The 20,157-nt window shown below is 36.7% G+C and overlaps 1 protein-coding gene across 1 annotated transcript in view; it reads left to right on the forward strand.

The window, feature by feature from the left end:
- UNC13C (unc-13 homolog C) overlaps positions 1 to 20,157 on the forward strand; it is a gene marked incomplete at both ends in the record, with an annotated part of 576,078 nt that overhangs the window by 501,656 nt on the left and 54,265 nt on the right. The window contains 4 exons of the mRNA XM_082648355.1: positions 5,478 to 5,627; positions 9,988 to 10,111; positions 12,613 to 12,669; positions 18,908 to 18,988. Of these exons, the coding sequence (XP_082504481.1) occupies positions 5,478 to 5,627; positions 9,988 to 10,111; positions 12,613 to 12,669; positions 18,908 to 18,988 (412 nt within the window). The remainder of the gene's footprint in view (positions 1 to 5,477; positions 5,628 to 9,987; positions 10,112 to 12,612; positions 12,670 to 18,907; positions 18,989 to 20,157) is intronic.

The raw sequence follows: 20,157 nt of genomic DNA on the forward strand, positions 1-20,157 counted from the left end.
AAAACACCCAAGTTGTGATAATTTAAAATATATCAGCCTTGACGATATAGGGAGGGAAAGGGTAAGCTGTGACAAAGTGACAGAGTGGCATGGACATATATACTCTACCAAACGTAAAATAGATAGCTAGTGGGAAGCAGCCACATAGCACAGGGAGATCAGCTCGGTGCTTTGTGACCACCTAGAGGGGTGGGATAGGGAGGGTGGGAGGGAGGGAGACGCAAGAGGGAAGAGATATGGGGACATATGTATATGTATAGCTGATTCACTTTGTTATAAAGTAGAAACTAACACGCCATTGTAAAGCAATTATACTCCCATTAAGATGTTAATAAATAAAATAAAATACATCAAAGATTTCCCATATTAGGTAGCAAAACCAAAAACTAGAAAAATGAAATATTTAACAACACACTATAATATTTTTATAATGTAAATTCAAAAATAAAGGGTCAAATATGTGCCATAAGAATAAGGAATTTTGGGCTTCCCTGGTGGCGCAGTGGTTGAGAGTCCGCCTGCCGATGCAGGGGACACGGATTCGTGCCCCGGTCTGAGAGGATCCCACATGCCGCGGAGCGGCTGGGCCCGTGAGCCATGGCCGCTGAGCCTGCGCGTCTGGAGCCTGTGCTCCGCAACGGGAGAGGCCACAACAGTGAGAGGCCCACGTACCGCAAAAAAAAAAAAGAATAAGGAATTTTATCTGTTTTGTTCATTGATGTATCCTAGTAACTGAGACTGGCACACAGTATTAATTAAACATTTGTAGAATGCATACATACATTAATAAATATTTATATTATTTCTATTTAATGAATAATGACAGCATTATATAGTGAAACTTCCTAAACTTCTATATAAAATGTGAGGAATTGATGCATTTGGATCCTTCTTAAATAACATGAACTGTGTAATCATTGTGTGTGGAGAAAGAGGAATGGGACTGACTTGATTTCAATACTAAAATCAACTCCCTCCTTCTCATCACCATTCCCATGATGTGATCATTTCCCAAATTTTTATTTACCCCCATTATCCTAACTGGCTTTTTTCTTGCCTGCCTGAATGTGTATTATAATTACTCCTATTGTTGGAGGTACAAAAGTAACAGACAACATAGAGGAATGGTGGATATGCTTAAGGTCTCCACTATTTAAATCTCTTACTATTTGCTGCTCCCTCGGTAGGAACCACCAAACCTGGTGTAGAGGATGTGAAGAATGAAAACAGTAATTCTAAGGCTTACTCTTCACAGTGTTAATCTTTTTTCTAATCTTTCCTTGGGTGCTTGCCTGTGTTGGGTTAACAGTGTACTTAATAATTTAATGTTGGATTGTGTTTATTTGCTGTTAACTATCAGTATAATATCAGTTACTGATGTAAGCTTACGCAAGGAGAAATACTTCTTATTACTCATATTAACATTATTGCTTCTATTGGCTAATGGATTAGTCCGGTGTAAAACTAGGGGTTGATTTGCTTATTGTTGATATTAAGATAAAGTTATTGTTGAGCTTGAATGCTTTCCTAATTGGTGGAGCTTTTAAGCCAACTATGGTGTTGTTTATTTACTCTCTAGATAAGGTTGTATCCATTTCTAAAAAGCTATACCTTTTTAGATTAACATTTAAAAATACATTAAAATTTCTAATTTTTTTGTAATTTTAAAGTTAAACTAAGATTTTTTTCTTGGACAACCAGCTGTCACCAGGCTCATTAGGCTCGTCACCTCTGCTTGTAAACCTTCTCACTGCTTTGCTACATAGATGAGTTTGTTCTACAAACTGTTCATAAGTAGCTCATCTGGTTTCAGGGTATTTAGCTAAGTTCTCTTTGTTAAATGTTTACTAGTTAAATCATTATGCAAAACATAAAAGGGGTAAACTTTTTATTACTTGTAATGCTTCTTTCATCATTCCCTTACGGTGCTTTCTTTATAGCGCCAAAGGTTGTTTTAAATTTCTATCTCCTGTACTTTAAATGCTGAGTGAACGATTGATTTAATTTGCTTGTGTTAGTAAAATTTGTGGAGGTTTCGGCTAGAGTTGTTCAAAGTATTCATAGATTATGAAATCCCCTAGGTGTAAACGAGGTGCTTTTATTTAAGCTATGCTTTGATTGATCCAAGCACACTTTCCAGTATGCTTACCCTTACAACTTGTCTCCTCTCATATACTTGGTGTTTGTTAATAGGTTATAGGAAGTTGTTATAATACTTGAGGATGGTAATGGGTGGTGTGTGCGTCCTTCATGGCCTTGTTCAACTAAGCACTCTATTCTTAATTTACTACTAACTCCTCCTTTGGTTTTTAGTTTTCATAAAAACTTTCGTGTGTGAGAAGTACATTCTCGAAACAGAAAATGCAGCCCATTTCTTCCTATCCCATAGGTTACACCTTGACCTAACTTTTTATGTATAGTATTTATGCTTACTTTTATCGCTTTTTAGGGTTTGCTGAAGATGGCAGTATATAGACTGAATTAGCAGAGCTTGGTGAGGTTTATCGGGGTTTACTGATTATAGAACAGGCTCCTCTAGAGGGGTGTGAAACATTGCCAAGTCCTTTGAGTTTTAAGCTGCTGCCAGTAGTACTCTGGTGAATAACTTTGTTATTATAATTAGGGTTTAAGGCTAAGCATAGTGAGGTATCTAATTCCAGTTTGGGTCTTAGCTGTCGTGTAATCAAGAAATACTAAGGTCACTTTCATAGTTTATTTTAGCTATGGCTTTTTAGGGTTTAGTTAGAATTTAACTTTATTTTTTATTACTCTTTAACAGGCTTTACGCCGGTTTTCTATTTATTTGGGTTAATCATATGAGCAAGATGGCTGGCACGAAGTTTACCAACCCTAGATAATGTAACTTAGTCGAACTTTCATTTAAGGCTGAATTTTTATCGCTGCTCTTTCCCATAGGGGTGTGGTTAAGGTGTTATGAGCTACTACCATTAGTGTGCTTGATACCTGCTCCATTTAACAGTAATGATTTAGAGAGCATTCTCACTGGGGTGCAGATGCTTGCATGTGTAATTTTATTAAAAACTAATAGAAAGGCTGGGAACAAACCTATGGAGTTAGTAAACTCATCTAGGCATTTTCAGTGCCTTGCTTTAGAATTTAAGCTACATTAACAAGTTGTGTTTATATAATGATGTAACATGTATATAGTTATCCTGTATAATTTATGTTAGATTTAGTATTAAAATTTTAATGAAATGGCTGATAGATCTAGGGAGATGTCTGTCTATATAAGTGGTATATGTCTAAGTAATTCATTGGTACGATTAGGGTTTATTTTCTAGGTCTGTCTTACTTTGAGCACTGAAATGTTCACACTGTCAGATAGATTAATTAAATTCTATGTATTTATATATTCCTGTCTTGTTTTGGGGGGTTGGTGGGGCATTATAGGCATGTAGAGCATAGGGTTTAAGTGGGGGAGGTCATGGGGTGTTGTTAAACAGGTCATTTATCTGTTCAACACGTTTAATAGGGGTGGGTGGAAGGAGGATGGTCCATTGATACATTCAGCCAATATTTCTTGAGGAACTCATGGTGTGGGTATATAACACTGAAAAAAACAGTCCTGCCCTCATGGAGCTTATATTCTATTTGGAGCAATAGACGACAAACAAATAGATAAAAACTATGTAATGTGTCAAATAATGGAGAATGCAATAAAGAACTGTAAGGAAATGGAGAATGATAGGAATTTCATTTCAGGTGGAGTATTTATGAAAGACTTTTCCGAGGAGGTGACATTTGGCTTATGCCTGTAATAAGTGAGGGACTAACAGACCCATGAGAAATTGCATGGAGGAGGGAACATAACAGTGGCCATGAGATAAGAGTGTGCTCAGAGAATTCTAAGGACACTAGGGAGACTACTGTGGTGGGACTGCAATGAAGCAGAGGGAACAGTGGCAAGAAATGACATCAGGGAAGTTTCCAGGGCCAGAATATGTTGGATTTAATTAACTCCATGAAATACATTCTAGGCTTTTTTTTTTTCCCCCAGTGGATCTGGAAGCCATTGAAGGTTTTTAGCAAGAGAGGAACATGATCTGGTTTCTATTTTAAAAGATACCTGTAGAGGGTTGAACAGAGAGATAATGTAGGAAATTATTACACAAGTTCAGGTGAAAGATAATGGTGGCTTGGTCTGCAGTAGCTTTGTGGAAGTAATAATAGATCCTCAGATTTAATATACTTCATAAAGATTTGCCGACAGATTAGATGTTGAAAATTTCATTAGATTGGATGAGAAGAATTCATTAGACTTCTATCTAAGTAAAAAGGCTACATAGGCGGTTTAATAATGGTTTGTATTTTAGAGTAGAAGTCATATCTATAGATGTATATTTGGCAATCACCAGTATACAGACGGTAAGAAAATCATGAGACTAGATATGATTGCCAAGGAAGTGATTTTTTTAAATTATTTTATTTTATTATTTATGTATGTTTGGCTGCATGGGTCTTCGTTGCTGCACACGGGCTTTCTCTAGTTTCAGCGAGCGGGGGCTACTCTTCATTGCGGTGTGCAGGCTTCTCATTGTGGTGGCTTCTCATGTTGCGGAGCACAGGCTCTAGGCCTGTGGGCTTCAGTAGTTGTGGCTCGCAGGCTCAGTAGTTGTGGCTCACGGGCTCAGTATTTGTGGCGCACGGGCTTAGTTGCTCCACAGCGTGTGGGATCTTCCCGGACCAGGGCTCGAACCCGTGTCCCCTGCATTGGCGGGAGGATTCTTAACCACTGTGCCACCAGGGGAGCCCCATGGAAGTGATTTTTGATGGAGAAATGGTGTGGTCCAAGGATTGAGCCTAGAGGTGGGATTGCCAATGTAGGGTTGCCAGATAAACTACAGCATATGCCCAATTAAATTTGAACTTCATATAAAAATGGACAGTCTTTAGTATAAATATGTCCCAAGTATCACATGGGGCATACTTACACTAAAATTATTCACTATCTGAAATTAAAATTACCTAGGCATTCTGTGTTTTAATATGCTAAGTCTGGCAACCTTATTACAATAGTTAGAGGTCAGACAGTGGAGAAGGAGCAGCTAGTGAGGTTGGAGGAAAGCTAAAGAGGGTGTGGAGTCCCAGAGGCTAAGTGAAGAAGGTGTACCCAGATGCAAGTCATCTTGCAAAAATGACTCACAGTCATTTTTCCAAAAGATGCTCAGAGGGACATCTCAGCTATTACTGTGAGTGATGGGAGCCGAATGATCTCCCACTCAAGTTAATTCGACCTGAAAAGCATCAGTCTTACCTACTTTACATATAAGCGTTCTAAGTAAGCTTTCATTGCAACAAAATTTTTTGCAGCTAAACAATAAGTTTGAAAACTAATGAGCAAGGGCTATCACACCATTGCAAAAAGATCAAACTCCCTGGGGTGAATTTAACAGACACAGGCAAAGGAAGGCATAAATGTTTGCTCTTATTCCAGAATTTATATTCTTTATTTTCAGTTTCCAGCTTATCATTGAAGAGTGCATAAAACAGATGAGTTTTGAACTAAATCAAATGAGAGCAACTGGAAATACCGCATCTAATAAGAACAGTACAGCCATGGATGCAGAGGTTGTATTAAGACCTCTCATGGACTTCTTGGACAAAATGTAAGTGTTCTACCCAGTTTCCTCTTTATTTGCTGCCCTCAATTTGCCTGATATGGATTTGAGAGAAAAAAACATATTTTCCTCTATGTAGGACAGCTTTAAAAGGGCTTCTACAGAAGTAGATCAATTCACTAAAAAAGAAAAACTCTTAATTCATTACTAGATGGAATGACTATGTACAGAAAAGGAAAAATGGAGAGGAAATAAGTATGGATAACTAAGGAGGTTGCTGCTCTGAGGCATAGAGAGATTTAGGATTTCCTGCTTCTCAGATAACATACTGTTCTGCAACTTCTTGGACATGGAGAAAGACTGAGTTGACTCCAGAATATCTGATTTCATGTCAGAAACCTGCTGAAGAAGAGAATAGCACAAATGTAACTACAGTTAATTCAGCTCAGAGGCAAGTAGATTGCTGCCTCACCCCACCTTCTATAACTATTTACTGAGTGTCCACCTGTTTCAAACTCTAATCTAGGCACTGGACAGTGATGATGGAGAGTCAAGGTCCTTGACTCCATGGAGATTCCAGTCCAGTAGTGGTGGGAGTGGGTGGGAATGAAGGTCTTTATGACCAACTAAGACAGTGTTCTGAACCAAAAAGGTTGGTTTATTTTGCTTCTGTTCCATCCCTCCTCTTCGAAGTTCTAATTTTGTAAGTTTGGAGTAGGGTCCAGGCACCTCCATTTTAAAGTGTGTTCACAATTGGCAACCATTGATCTAAGCAGCAAGAGGTATGATTTCTTAAATGGTGATTACTTAAAACCAGAAGTGAAGGTAGAAAAGCAAAAAATAACTTTGAATGCCTACATGGGACCAGTATTATACCTACTAGTTTACATATATTACCTCATTTAATATTGTTGTGGAAAATTAATTAACGCCAAAGAGACCAAGATAAATAAGAGGGATACAGTACCTTTCCTTAAAGATAAGGATAACAAAGAAGGAATTAGTAAGGAGAACCTCTTCTATATATTTATGACTTCTACCTTAATTCCATTTCCCTTTGCTTATAACCTTACTGCGTAAGTAAGACTAATGTTCTTATCACTTTAGGTTTAGTATTTGGTAGAAAAATTAAGTCTTATTTTCTGTCTGCTATGGGGAAATATCTAGAAGATAGGTGAATAGGTAATTAGGTAGCTTAGCAGGAAGCAGGTAGTCAAGTGGCGTAGAAGAAAAAAGTAGAAGGGAGGAAGAAAAGAGAGAGAAGAGGAAGAAAGAGAGAAAGGCGTCTTCATATCTTTAGTTTCCTAATAGACACTTTTATCACCTCATTTCCTATATAACCCCTTGAAACTTGTGTCATCTTATATGGCTCTTTTCTATGGACAAGACTTAATTGAATCACAGAAACTACCATTTAGTTGTGAATGTGATGGTGAGCAGAGGGCAGAACAAAGCAATCCTGACCTTCTTAAAACTCCTACTGGAACTCCTATTTGGAATTCCAGGCAGCAAAAAGTTTGAAGTTATCCTAATACAGTTATCTACTAGTTGAGGGACCTTGAATCCATTTCATCATCTATAAAACAGAGCTAATACATAAAGTGGGTTGGCTCTTCTTTTCAGGATATTTAGATTCTTATTTTCCTCAGTCTTATTTTCTCTTTCTAATTATACTTTATCATATCATCATATATGTAATTTCCTCTAATTCTTAGTAGAAAGAAACAGTATATAAAAATAGAAAAACATCAATGAGCTTTAAAATATTGTAAAAGATTTTAAAATTTTGGAAAGAGATATTATACGAGGCATGGAGAGTTGTGGAAATTTTCTGGGCTAATACAGAATGTACAGCCATAAAGCCACTTGTTAGAGGACTTTTTTTAAAAAGTTAGATATTAATTCTGTTCTCAAGGAGCTAAGAGTTTAGAAAGAAAAAATAAGAAAAGTAGAATAAATGCAATAAGGTGTAAAGTAATAATCTCCTGTTCAGATGGTCAGTAGAAATTCCACTTGGGTTGGGTCTTCTTTAAAGGCAGTTAGGGTTTAGATGTATGGACATAGGGGATGGGTGTTCCAGGGGGTAGGAGAAGCAGCTGGATATGTTTTCATGTTAATAATGATCAACTATGTGACAGGAAATCATATTAGCAGCTAGTCTACATGGCATTTGAAAATGGTCTGGTTAATTGGTTCTGTGGTCAGCCAAAATAGATAGCTCAGGTTCCAAAATTTATGTGTTCAGCTTGCATTATCAAGTTGGTTAACTCTGACTAAATTAAGGAAGCAGTTGCTAGATTTCCCCTCTATTTTTTGTTATTTAAAATGAACGATTAAGGGCCAAAGTAAGTCTTCAAGGTGGTTTTGAGACAATCCCTTTAAAAATTGTTATATTATAAATGTATAGACTCTCTTTGTGCAGCCTCTTCTTTATGTTCCATTTTCTCCATCAAGACCTCACCACTCTATAAAACAAGCTATAAGGGCCATTTCCAGCCAGCAGAAATCCCATGCAGAGCCGCAAACATGTCAACAATTTTATTCCTGTTGGTTCAGCTCTAGTTTAAACAGGGTTAGTTAGCATGCCAAGTACATCAGCTGACCATAAAAACAAGATCAATTTTTAAACTCAGACCTTTTGGAAATGGAAATGACACATCTGCTGTAAAATGGGCAGGTTTGTTGCGTCTCAAATCATCCTAGGAATTTCTCTGGGGGTAGGTTCTGCTGTTCTTCCATGAACATCATCTGGTTTCTACCCTATGTCCATATAGTGACTGCCTATCTACCAGGAAGCTAAAACTACCAACCTTTGAACAATGGTTTCCAAACCAGTGGGGCGGCAGAGTTCCATAGCTATGCCTCAGGGACCCCCAACTCTCCTCTTAAACCAGGGGAGGTCACTTTCATGTATTTTTATATATTAGGTATCTATACACAGCAGTGATAGGAGAAATACTTCTTCATGAAAATGTGTTTAGGAAATCTCTCCCTTTGCCTCTCACACATCACATGCCTTTAAATATTAATTCCTTAAATGTTAATTATATATTTAAATATTTAAAAGTCAATTCTGTCTCTATCAGAACCCAGTTTATAAATTCTGAGTCCAAAAGTACAGAGTACTTAGTAGCACTATAGAAAGTCCATGAGGGTACCTTCAAATATATGCCCCCCACCTTTGGCCCTCTGTGCAACAGGTTTGATTAACTCTTATTAAAGGAGTCTCGAAGAGTTCAGCATCATATTATGGTACATTCCGTAAATCTTTATGCAGCACTGTGCCTTCATGTATTGCTGGGCCTTCACACACAAGTACATTTACCAAGGGTAGCATGGGGCATTGGACAATGTACTGGCTCTCAGCCCTCACTTACTAGCCTCACTTCCTTAGACAAGTTCCCCAACGTCTCTGAGCTGGGTTTTGATTTCTAAAATGGATATACTAGATACTCATATAATAAGTGAGAAATCTGCAGAAGAGGTTTCTCAACTAAAGTGTTATATAAATGCTAGATGATGTTACCATCATTATCTCACCATGAGAAGAATTTGTAAGAAATACCTTAAACCTATTAAAGTTGGTAAATTGGGAATCTAGAAAATCTGAACTCAGAGAACAAATTTGTGCTGGCTGGAAATAGGTAAAGGGCGTCAAAGGGTACAAACTTCCAGTTATAAGATAAATAAGTCCTGAGGATGTAATGCACAGCATATATGTAGTATAGTAACTATAGGAAACTATACTAAATTATACATTTGAAAATTGCTATGAGTAAAACTTAAAAGTTTTTATCACAAGCCAAAACAAAATAACTATGTGAGGTGATGAATGTTAACTAAATTTATGGTGGTGATTGTTTCATAGTATGTACATATATCAAATCATTATCTTGTGCACCCTAAACGTACACAATGTTATATAATCAATCGTATCTCAATAAATCTGGAAAATAAATAAAGTTGGTAAAGTTTTGCTCTTGAGTGAAATCATATGCATGTTTGCCATGTTGTTATGTTGGTCCAGTGCCAGATAGTGATGAAAATGTGCTTCTTTGGTGTTTGGCCTGTACCATGAACATGGAGCATGTAGTAAATACAAGTCTGGAATGCAGGTAAAAATTGTGTACTTTGGGAGCCTTGATGTCAGTTTAGGATGCAATTTAAGAAAGGAAATACTCTGAATTCATTTTCTACCAAACAGTGAATTACCTAATGATGTATAATATGATGAAACGGATTTTTGACATTATGTATTTTTTCTCCGTAAATGAAATGAAATTTAGCATCTGAAAATTATAAAGACCTATTCAGGTATTTGAATGTCAGTGCTGAAAATGTGAATTTCTGATCAAATGATACCTCAATAAAAGACTTATAAGTGATTGTGTGTTTTATTTCATTTCAGATTAAGTCTCTCAGCAAAAATCTGTGAGAAAACAGTCCTGAAGCGAATATTGAAAGAACTGTGGAAGCTAGTTCTCAACAAAATAGAAAAACAAATTGTCCTCCCTCCTCTGACAGATCAAACAGTAAGTATTCAAACTAACATTTGATTATATTTTCAACAGCCCATCTAATTGTTTTTTGTTTCAATGAATGGTTTTGATCCAGACGAAATAGTAATTAAATTCATTTTGGGAAAAAGGGCGTGGTATACAGTGTCTTAGCAATGATCATTCCAACGACATCACCTTGTACAAATCAATTTTTTTCTTTTCCATTATGGCTTATTACAAGATACTGAGTATAGTTCCCAGTGTTAAAAAACAGGATCTTGTTGTTTATCCATTCTCTATATAATAGTTTGCATCTGCTAGTCCCAAACTCCCAATGCAATCCTCCCGCACCCCCATCACAAATCAATTTTAAATAGTGGCAATAGCAGTCATACTTCACACTGGCTTGACATTTCAAACGTTATCTCTTGAAAAACAAATGTATCAAAGTTCCACTTGTAGAGTTATCTGGTCTACACATGTAATTTTTATTTAATTTTATTATGACCCCCCCCCCACCCCAGGGAAATAGATTTTTGATAGAATATGCCTGCTGTGTTTCTTTCTGCAATTTTACAGTTGAAGAAGATAAAGCCAACACTGCTATCTGGAATTTTTTTTACTTTTCCCTTTTGCTTTTATCTATCACCTTCGCACTTGGTGGTTAATACAGGAGACATCTTTTAGTGCATTTGAAGAATGTGATTGTATCATACACAGTGAAATCAAAAAGAAGCAGAAAGATCAGTTGGCAGCAAAAGTCAGACAGTGGTCAAGTGGATACCCTGTCCAGCTAACTCAGCGTATCCAAGCGAGGAAAGAAAGAACCCTAACAAGCACCTGCTATGGAATAATTTTTTTGTCTGTGACTGAGGACGATAAGTTGATGCAAATAATGAGTAATTATAAACTAAACTAAAATATATATTGACACCATTAATCATGCACACTCAGTCCATATTTATCCAGTGAGATTATATAGTAAAGTGTTCCAAGGTGCAAAGATTCATATGTTTGTGTTGATTTACGGCCAGACAGTGAGTGTTAAATATAAATCACTTTGAGTTTTGCTTCATGCCATGAGTGTATGGTATAATCATTATAGCCTACACGTGTGGGTAGCCAAATCACATACAGAAACACACACACCCCACATTCTCACACACCCCTTATTCTGCTATATTCTGTAACACCAGTTACCTGTCACTTAATTTGCCAATAGAGGAATGATGTCAGTGCAATGTGCAAGTTGGGTTGCTTTATTAGTAAATTTTTCTAGGTGAGAGGGTTGGGAATATAACAGAAGAGCTATATACTTCAGCAGAAAAGGAAAGAGCACTCAGCTTGGCTGCTACATAGGCAGGAGCCCTTTCATCCTGTTTTTAAAAAGATAAAAAAGAGGAAGGGGGCAGACTTGCACATTGGTCTGTATCCAGATACATGCACCTAGCTTCTCACACATGGCAGGCTACCCTGTCCCTGTGCTCAGAGCTCCACTTCTGCAGGCATTGTCTCAGCCCACGTTATACTCTATTGTGCTGTTGTTTGGGGGTGTTTTTACATTTTTAATATCCCTCGAGGTAGCCACCAGCTTCACTGAGCTCCCTTTGAGCTGTTCATGCTGTCTCCCAAAGTAGCAGTTATTGTTTTTGATAGTTCTTTGGTAACAAAATTGCATGGACTTTGCACTGCCCCCTCCTATTTTCCCCAAAAGCCCTACTATTTCTAATGCACAATTTTATAGAATATAAGTTTTTTCAAGACTACATCTATCATGTTATAATAGCAGAAGTGCTGTATATGACATTTCATTTTTTGATATAAGATCTTCCCTAGGAAAGCTAACCATCACCTCAATTTTCTCGAACATCAAGATCTCCAAGTATGGATTTCTCAATGAATATACAGGCTCCAATAAAAACATGGAGACTACTACTTCAGAATAGCTGGTTTTCCTTATTGTGAAAACATTCTAGGCTACTGTTGAGTATTCTAGTAGTGCTTCTGATGTTTATTCTGATGTTTTTCTAGCTCTCCCCAGGGCCTTGGGGTACTAGAGAAAACCTCTGGCTGAGGGAGGAGTTACGAGGGCAGGGCTCTGAGAGATTGGATGGCATGTCAGGTGGACCAGCTCCACCTTCTTCAGCTGTGGATCTTGACATTTTGCATAGATTAATTTTGGGGGGTGGGGAGTGGAGGGAAGTAGTTGCCTCTGCTACAAATAAAGAAAGAAAAGATAAAGCTCTCTGAGGTCATACATATACTACACTAAGCTGGATACACTAGCAGTAACCCATTCAGTAACTCAGACTAAAACTTCCAGAAGTAGGATGCCTGTGAAGATAGTTGTATTGCCAGCAGTACTAGATATCTTTGATCCAAGTTGTAAAATAGACCAGTTAAGGGCTTATGGCATTAAAGTCACAAATATAATAAGAAAAATAGAGTACATTGTCTATTGACTACATTTCTACTTTGAGAGTTACTGAAGATCTTACGACTGAGTCCTCTTCTCTCCATGTGTGTGTCTCTAGGGACCCCAGATGATTTTCATTGCAGCTAAAGATCTGGGACAACTATCCAAACTGAAGGTAATAAGAATAAAGCAATTACTAGTTGTCAATGAAAAGTAATGAGCTGACTACAACTCTGTGAGAAACCAACCTCCTATTAGTAATGGTATTGAATATGGCAGGACTATAGGAGAATGTGTGTCTGGGATCTCACAATCTGCTTTAAGAATGAATCAGATCAAAATTTAGGGACTGAACTGTACTGTCTTCTTCTCCCCACACTCCATATTTCTCATATTTTCCAATTCGTAGAGCAACTGGGAATTTTTGACTTTGTGTTGAAGTATGAAGCATTACTGCTTTAAGTTAGACTAAATTAGAGAGCATATTTTCTTCTCTATAGTAAACTGACTTTGTATGAATAAAGGCAAAGAATGCTTCATAGAAATCCAGGAAAGTCTAGAGAACTCTTAAGGCAAGAAACCTAATGCGGGAAAATAAACTCATCAAAGCAGACATTGAACTTGTCGACATAATCAACCCCATTACAGCAAGGATTTGCTGTATAAATAACCTTACCTTTTATTATCGCTTGAGACTCACAAGACTTTGCAGTTGTGCAGGGAACCTCAGGTTTTTTCCCCTCTAGAATAGGAACTTGATTGGTTAAAATATATATTGCAGTTCTGTGATGGGCTTTTTTCACTTAGCATAATGTCCTGCAGGTTCATCCATGTTGTAGTACATGGCAGGATTTCCTTCCTTTTAAAGGCTGAATAATATTCTACTGTAAGTATATACCACGTTTTTTATCCATTCATGTATCAGTGGACCACATATAGGCCAACATTGTGCCTGTAGCTGAAATATTTGTTCCTGTTCCATTACTACCTATTAGAATATAGTATAGCATGGGGGTGGGTTCCAGATACTGACCACCTTGGCTCAAATTCTACCTCAGCTGCTTCCAAGCGTGTGATACTGCCCAAAGTATTTAACCTAATTTTCAGATTTGGCATTTGTAAAATCCAGACAATGTTAGCACCTGGTTCAGAGAATTGTTGTGAGGATACATGAGCTAATGCATGCATTATCTTTGCATGGTGCCTGTCAAGAGTCTGCCACCTCCCACTCACAGAGGTTATCTTGCTTCCTGCCCCAGCTGGCAGCTCAGGGTTAGGTATCACTGGCACTGTTTTGTGTGTACAACACAGGCAAAGGATAATGCATTTGACTGTATAATTACTTACTGAGATAAAATAGGTGCCCTATAATGTCAGTACTTTATTATATCACCTTATCCCCTTTGTCAGAAAAACATTAAAAGCCAATAATCCATTTAGAAGACATAACCATGACATAAAATTCTCACAGGTATTCAGTGATGTCGGTGGTTCAGAGGGAAAGTATAGAAGGTAGATGTCACTGTCAAACTATCGTTTTGGATCTTGATCTCCATTGCTTTCTTTATCCCTCTTATTACCTCCCTGACATTTCTAGTCCCTACTTTGAAAAATGGATTTATATAGTATTGAAGTTTCTCATAGAAAACCATGAAAGTGAAACATCACAGTGGCTTATTACAAAAGAAATAGCCCTGGCTATGTGTCTAGCATTCTGTGTGACATCGGGAAACATATTCCATCTCCCCCAGCTTCAGTTTTCTGAACTGAATGTTTGTTATATCAGCTATAACTATTTCAGTTTCAAGTGATGGAAAGCCAGACTAACAAAAGCAAGAAAGGAATTCATTGCTCCATGAAACTTTATACTCCTGGGTGGTTTCCATCACTGCTTGATTAGGAAGTCAAACAATGTTACAGAACCCAGTTACTCACTGTCTCTCAACTCTGCTCTTTCCTTGTTTGACTTACTGCTTTAACAAACCTCCCTTCCTGTTTGTAAGATGGTTCCCTGCTTATATCTAACATTTTTGAACTTGAAATCTTGTTAAAAAAAAAAAAAAAGAACACCCCCCCCCTTGGTGCAAGAAATTCCAGCAAAATCCACTGGCACATCATCAACTCTAATAGAATATTATCACCACTCCCAAGCCAACCACTGTGGCCTGGGGAATGGCATATGCTATTTGGCTTAATTCACATACCCACCCACCCCTGAGCTGGGGGTGCAGGCAGCCCTGTTCAAATCTTACGAACACTAAATGGGAGAGACCGGATCCTCAGTGGGCATATGCTCGCTAACTGGGAAAAATCAGAGTCCACAGAAAACATCACACTTTAGGTCCCTTCATGGCCTCAAAATTTCCTCAATTCAGTGAATTCTCTTTTGATTATAATGAACTAAATGCAAATTATGAATAAAATGTCCTAAAAGAGTTAAATTCATTAAGACTGAAATAATCTGAAGGACTAAAAATAGATTCGTGTTATCCATATCTATGGAAAAATTCATATCTATGAGTTTCCATATCTATGGAAATAATTCGTGTTATCCATATTCATGTTATCCATATCCATGGAAAAATAACTTAGTTTTAAATCATGTTTTCCAATTATTGTCCCTTGATTTTTAAATTTTTGGTCCATTTAGTTGTTATTATTTGAATTACAGAGCAATAAGCCCTCTATATTGTTATCTAAAAAATTAAAACTCTAGCCAAAACACAGAATTGAAAATTTTTTAACTGAAGTTGATTTATTGTGTTGTGTTAATTTCTGCTATACAGTAAAGTGATTCAGTTATACATATATATACATTCTTTTAAAAATTCTTTACCTTTGTGGTTTACCACAGGAGATTGGATATAGTTCCCTGTGTTACACAGTAAGACCTTGTTGTTTATCCATTCTATATATTATAATGGTTTGCATTTGCTAACCCCAAACTCCCAATCCATTCCTCCCCCAACCCCCCCTTGGCAACAAGTCTGTTCTCTATGTCTGTGAGTTTGTTTCTGTTTTGTAGATAGCTTCATTTGTGTCATATTTTAGATTCCACATATAAGCGATATCATGGTATTTGTCTTCCTCTTTCTGACTTACTTCACTTAATATGATGACCTGTAGTTCCAGCCGTGTTTTGCTGCAAGTGGCATTATTTCATTCTTTTTTATGGCTGAGTAGTACTATTGTATATATGTACCACATCTTCTTTATCCATTCATCTGTCAATGACATTTAAGTCGTTTCCATGTCTTGGCTATTGTGAATAGTGCTGCAATGAACATAAGGGTGCATGTATCTTTTTGAATTGTAGTTTTGTCCGGATATTTGCCCAGGAGTAGGATTGCTGGATTGTATGGCAACTCTATTTTTAGTTTTTTGAGGAACCTCCATATTGTTTTCCATAGTGGCTGCACCAGCTTACATTCCTACCAACAATGTAGGAGGATTTCCTTTTCTCCACACCCTCTCCAGCATTTCTTATTTGTAGAGTTTTAATCATGGCCATTCTGATCCGTGTGAGGTGATTCCTGATTGTAATTTTGACTTGCATTCCTCTAAAAATTAGTAATGTTGAGCATCCTTTCATGTGCCTGTGGCCATCTGTGTGTCTTCTTTGGAGAAATGTCTATTTAGTTCTTCTGCCCATTTTTTGATTGGGTTGTTTGGTGTTCTATTGTTGAGTTGTATGAGCTGTTTGTATATTTTGGAAATTAACCCTTCTCAGTCACATCACTTGCAAATATTTTCTCCCAGTCTATAGGTTGTCTTTTCATTTTGTTTATGGTTTCCTTTTCTGTGCAAAAGGTTGTACATTTTTTGGTTTGTTTTTTATTATTGTTTTTAACACCTTTATTGGAGTATAATTGCTTTACAATGGTGTGTTAGTTTGTGCTTTATAACAAAGTGACTCAGCTATACGTATATCCCCATATCCCCTCCCTCTTGCATCTCCATCCCATCCTCCCTATCCCACCCCTCTAGGTGGTCACAATGCACCAAGCTGATCTCCCTGTGCTATGTAGCTGAAAAGCTTGTACATTTGATTAGGTCCCATTTCTTGGTTTTTCCTTTTATTTCTGTGGCCTTGGAAGACTGACCTAAGAAAACATTGGTACAATTTATGTCAGAATGTTTTCCTATGTTCTCTTCTAGGCAGAACTGCAAATTTTATAAAGCTGTTTTCCCATATTTTACTAGAATGTCACCTTCAATGTTTTCATTTTAAATCATGGGTCTTTTCATTTTCATGTATTAATTTGAAAGCATATTTGATCCACAGGAAAAGCATCATTTGAAATAATTGTATTGATGAGTAAATTCAGAAATCCTATATAGAAATATTAACAAATGACTACCTTACTTAAAAGAACAAGGAAAATAGAACAATGAGGGAAACTAATTGCTTTTCTGCATGTGATTATGATTTAGGATTAATTCATTAAGCAAACATTCATTCACATGTTGACATATTCTATATTACTTCATCCTCTGGAACTTTATAATGTATGTATATTAAGTATGCCCAACTTACCACTATTTTATGGGATCAGATTTATTTGGCATAACATTTTTTAAAAAATGAATACATCTTTATCAAAACCAGTTACTAAAAATACATCTGAGACTATGAATTTATGCAAGCAAGGAGTAACTCATTACAAGACTTTTTCAGAGACTACCTTATTTCAATGAGCTATTGCTAAATCCCAGAAAATCATTTCTTGCAAGAATTGTATTTTTCTATAGCACTAACATATATTATGTATTAGCATCTATTAAAAAATAATCTGACCTCATCAAAAAGCCAGTCAAGATTGATGAAGTCAGAGAGATTTATTTAATATAAAGTAAAGCATTTCTCTCTATAATTTGGCAAAAGATTTCCATCCTTCTTTTGGGTCTCAATGGGTAGTTAATATTCTAACTACCCATTTTTTAAATATTTTTAAAATATTAAATGGACTCCTCATGTTTGTGTTGAAATCCCTATATCCGAGAAAGAGGCAGTGAGATGCAGAATTGTATATCATGGGTCCAGCATTATACCATGTTTTCAACAATATTCAAAGGAGTGTGATTCCATTCAAGCATATTGAATCATTTAGGATATGCTGAAGAAGTACAATTCAATTATGAAAAACATATTGAGGGGCTAGCAGGTGATAATTGCCAAGATAGGCACTGAAAGTCTGCAGAAGTGAGTAAAACATATAGATTATCTTCAGAAGGTCATGGCCTCTACTAAATGACAGAGTAAGACAAAGGCTAGAATAGAAGGATGAGCCACTGTCTGTGACTGTACAATTCGTACATTGCACAAAACTGTCCCACTAAGGGAGTGAATGACAGCCAACTTAGGGACCATGCAACACTTGCTAAGCCACATGTATTGATGTGCAGCTGTGCCCTGTAGAAAAAGAGGCACCTTTTATTACTAGCCAAAAGCACTGATCCCTTGACCAAGTCATGTATTCTCAGAGCTACATCAGCTTTCCTTCTAATTCACAAAGAGGCACTTACATAAGTTAGAATTTAAGTTCCAGGAGGATAAAAGTCTTTCATGAAACAATATATCTGTCACCTAGAACAGTGCTGGCACATAATAAGCACTCAATAAATATTTGTTGAATGTTGTTGACATAGAAGAGTGGACGCCCTGGGGAGATTATATCAATATGGGGGTCAGGAATTTCTAAATTTTTCTTTTAGACAAAGTTCCTTTATTGTTGTCTTCAACTTTCTACCATCATTTCCCTAAAATAGTTTTAAATAAAGAGAGAGTTCATAGTGAACAATGAGGAAAATGCATTGTTAATATGGAAATCAGTTCCAAAATATTGAAAAATGACTTTAAAATATAGAAAATCTCCAGAGCCGAAATCAGTTAATTCTTTAGGAATTTTCCTGGTAATGACTAAGCATTAAGGGTGTCCGAGAAAGAAAAAGTGGGAGCATTATACTTAAAGTAGGTTTTATCAGTGATAATTGAATGAGGCTAAAATTTACCTCCTAAATCCCTTACATGATGGACCTTCCTCTGTGTGACAGAACAGAAAGCAGGAATTAAGATGGAAAAGCTTGGACACACATTTTCCAGGTTTATCTCTTTTTTTTCCCCTACCATTGGCTTGCAGGTGAAAAATAAAGCCACCTATGCAAAGCACTGCTTTTTAAGTAAACATTTAAAAGCATTTTAAAATTAAAACATTCAAAAGCATTTCTTCTTTTGGCAAAATGGATTTTTAGTAAATATCTGACAAAATCATCCTCTAAAATGTGTTCATATGAAAAAGATATCTCAAATGGGAAATATCTGCATACAGGGATTATATACAGATTTTGTTTGAAAACAGTTGTTAAATAAATGAACTGGTAATTTTATAAGCAGTTTTTCACTTGTTTTCCAGGAGCACATGATTCGAGAGGATACCAAGGGTCTGACACCGAGACAGTGTACTATAATGGAGGTGGTCCTGGCTACCATCAAGGTAAGGTTATAGTGTCCCTGGATATGGATCCAGAGTTCTCTGTGTACCCTCAGAGAAAGGTACCCCCATATGCATGTCTGTAGAGCTGTGCCATCCATAGACACAGTAGACAGTTGTACACATACATTCTGGGAGTGTGTCAGACTTAGGCCATACTATGTCATTATTACATCCATATTGCTCTGCCCTTAGAGTTGCTTCCTTTGTCTACCTTTAGAAAATGTGTTTGAAATCTATGTTTAACAGGTGTTTTCAAAGAAAGACATGTACCCCCAAAGCCCAGTTAAATAGATACTTCAGGGGATTTAGGGTTAACAGAATTTCCGTTTGTGTTTTCTATGCTTGCTGAAATGGTTTTGGAAAGATCAATTTTCTCTTCTCTCTTAGTAAGGACAATAATTTAGTTTTCTGCTGAAAACGCAAAGGCATTGCATTGTGTTCATCAATTTTTCATAGCCAGAGGTTAACCAAAAGTTATTGGATTGTGGGCTAAATATAGGCAGATCTCAAAACATAACTTAGAAGTTCTTTGTTTTCATGTGATTCTTTATAGATTTATATACATAAATTTTATATTTATATGTGAAATTTTATTAAAGAGTGAAAAATTAATTCATCTCCTAAATTTGGACTGTGTCCAATGTACTTCACTTGGGGAAGCATCTGTTATCAAGGATGTGTGAATAGTTTAGCAAAGAACTGTGAGCTACCACAAGCCATTTTCCAAGCACAGAATAATCTCACTGGATAGAAACAGACACTGCAACGGTAGTCATTAAAACAGAGTTCTATTTGTATAACAATTGGACACCTTCAAAACACTATTACTTCATGACTTTTGTAGTTTCAGCATTTAATAAGAGGACATCTTTTGCTGCTTCAGTGTCAAAAACTGCAAAATGAAATTTGTGAGGTGACTATTTTGTGACACCTGGTGGAATGTGGCAAGTGTGAATTTCAGCAGTGAGATGACAGTGATGGAGTTTCTAAAGATGCAGCCAGAGTATGGGCTGGAAGTATAAACATTTTGCAAAAGCTTTTTTTTTAATGGTAAACATGAAAAAAGAAAAAAGAAAAAACCTGTTCTTTTTGAAAATAATTTTCAAAAATATGAATAAGAAATGACTGACCCTATGGAGTTATAGAAGCACTAATGGCTACAAATAAGG

This window comes from Grampus griseus, assembly GCF_964374135.1.
Source record: "Grampus griseus genome assembly, chromosome: 2".
NCBI lineage: Eukaryota > Metazoa > Chordata > Mammalia > Artiodactyla > Delphinidae > Grampus > Grampus griseus.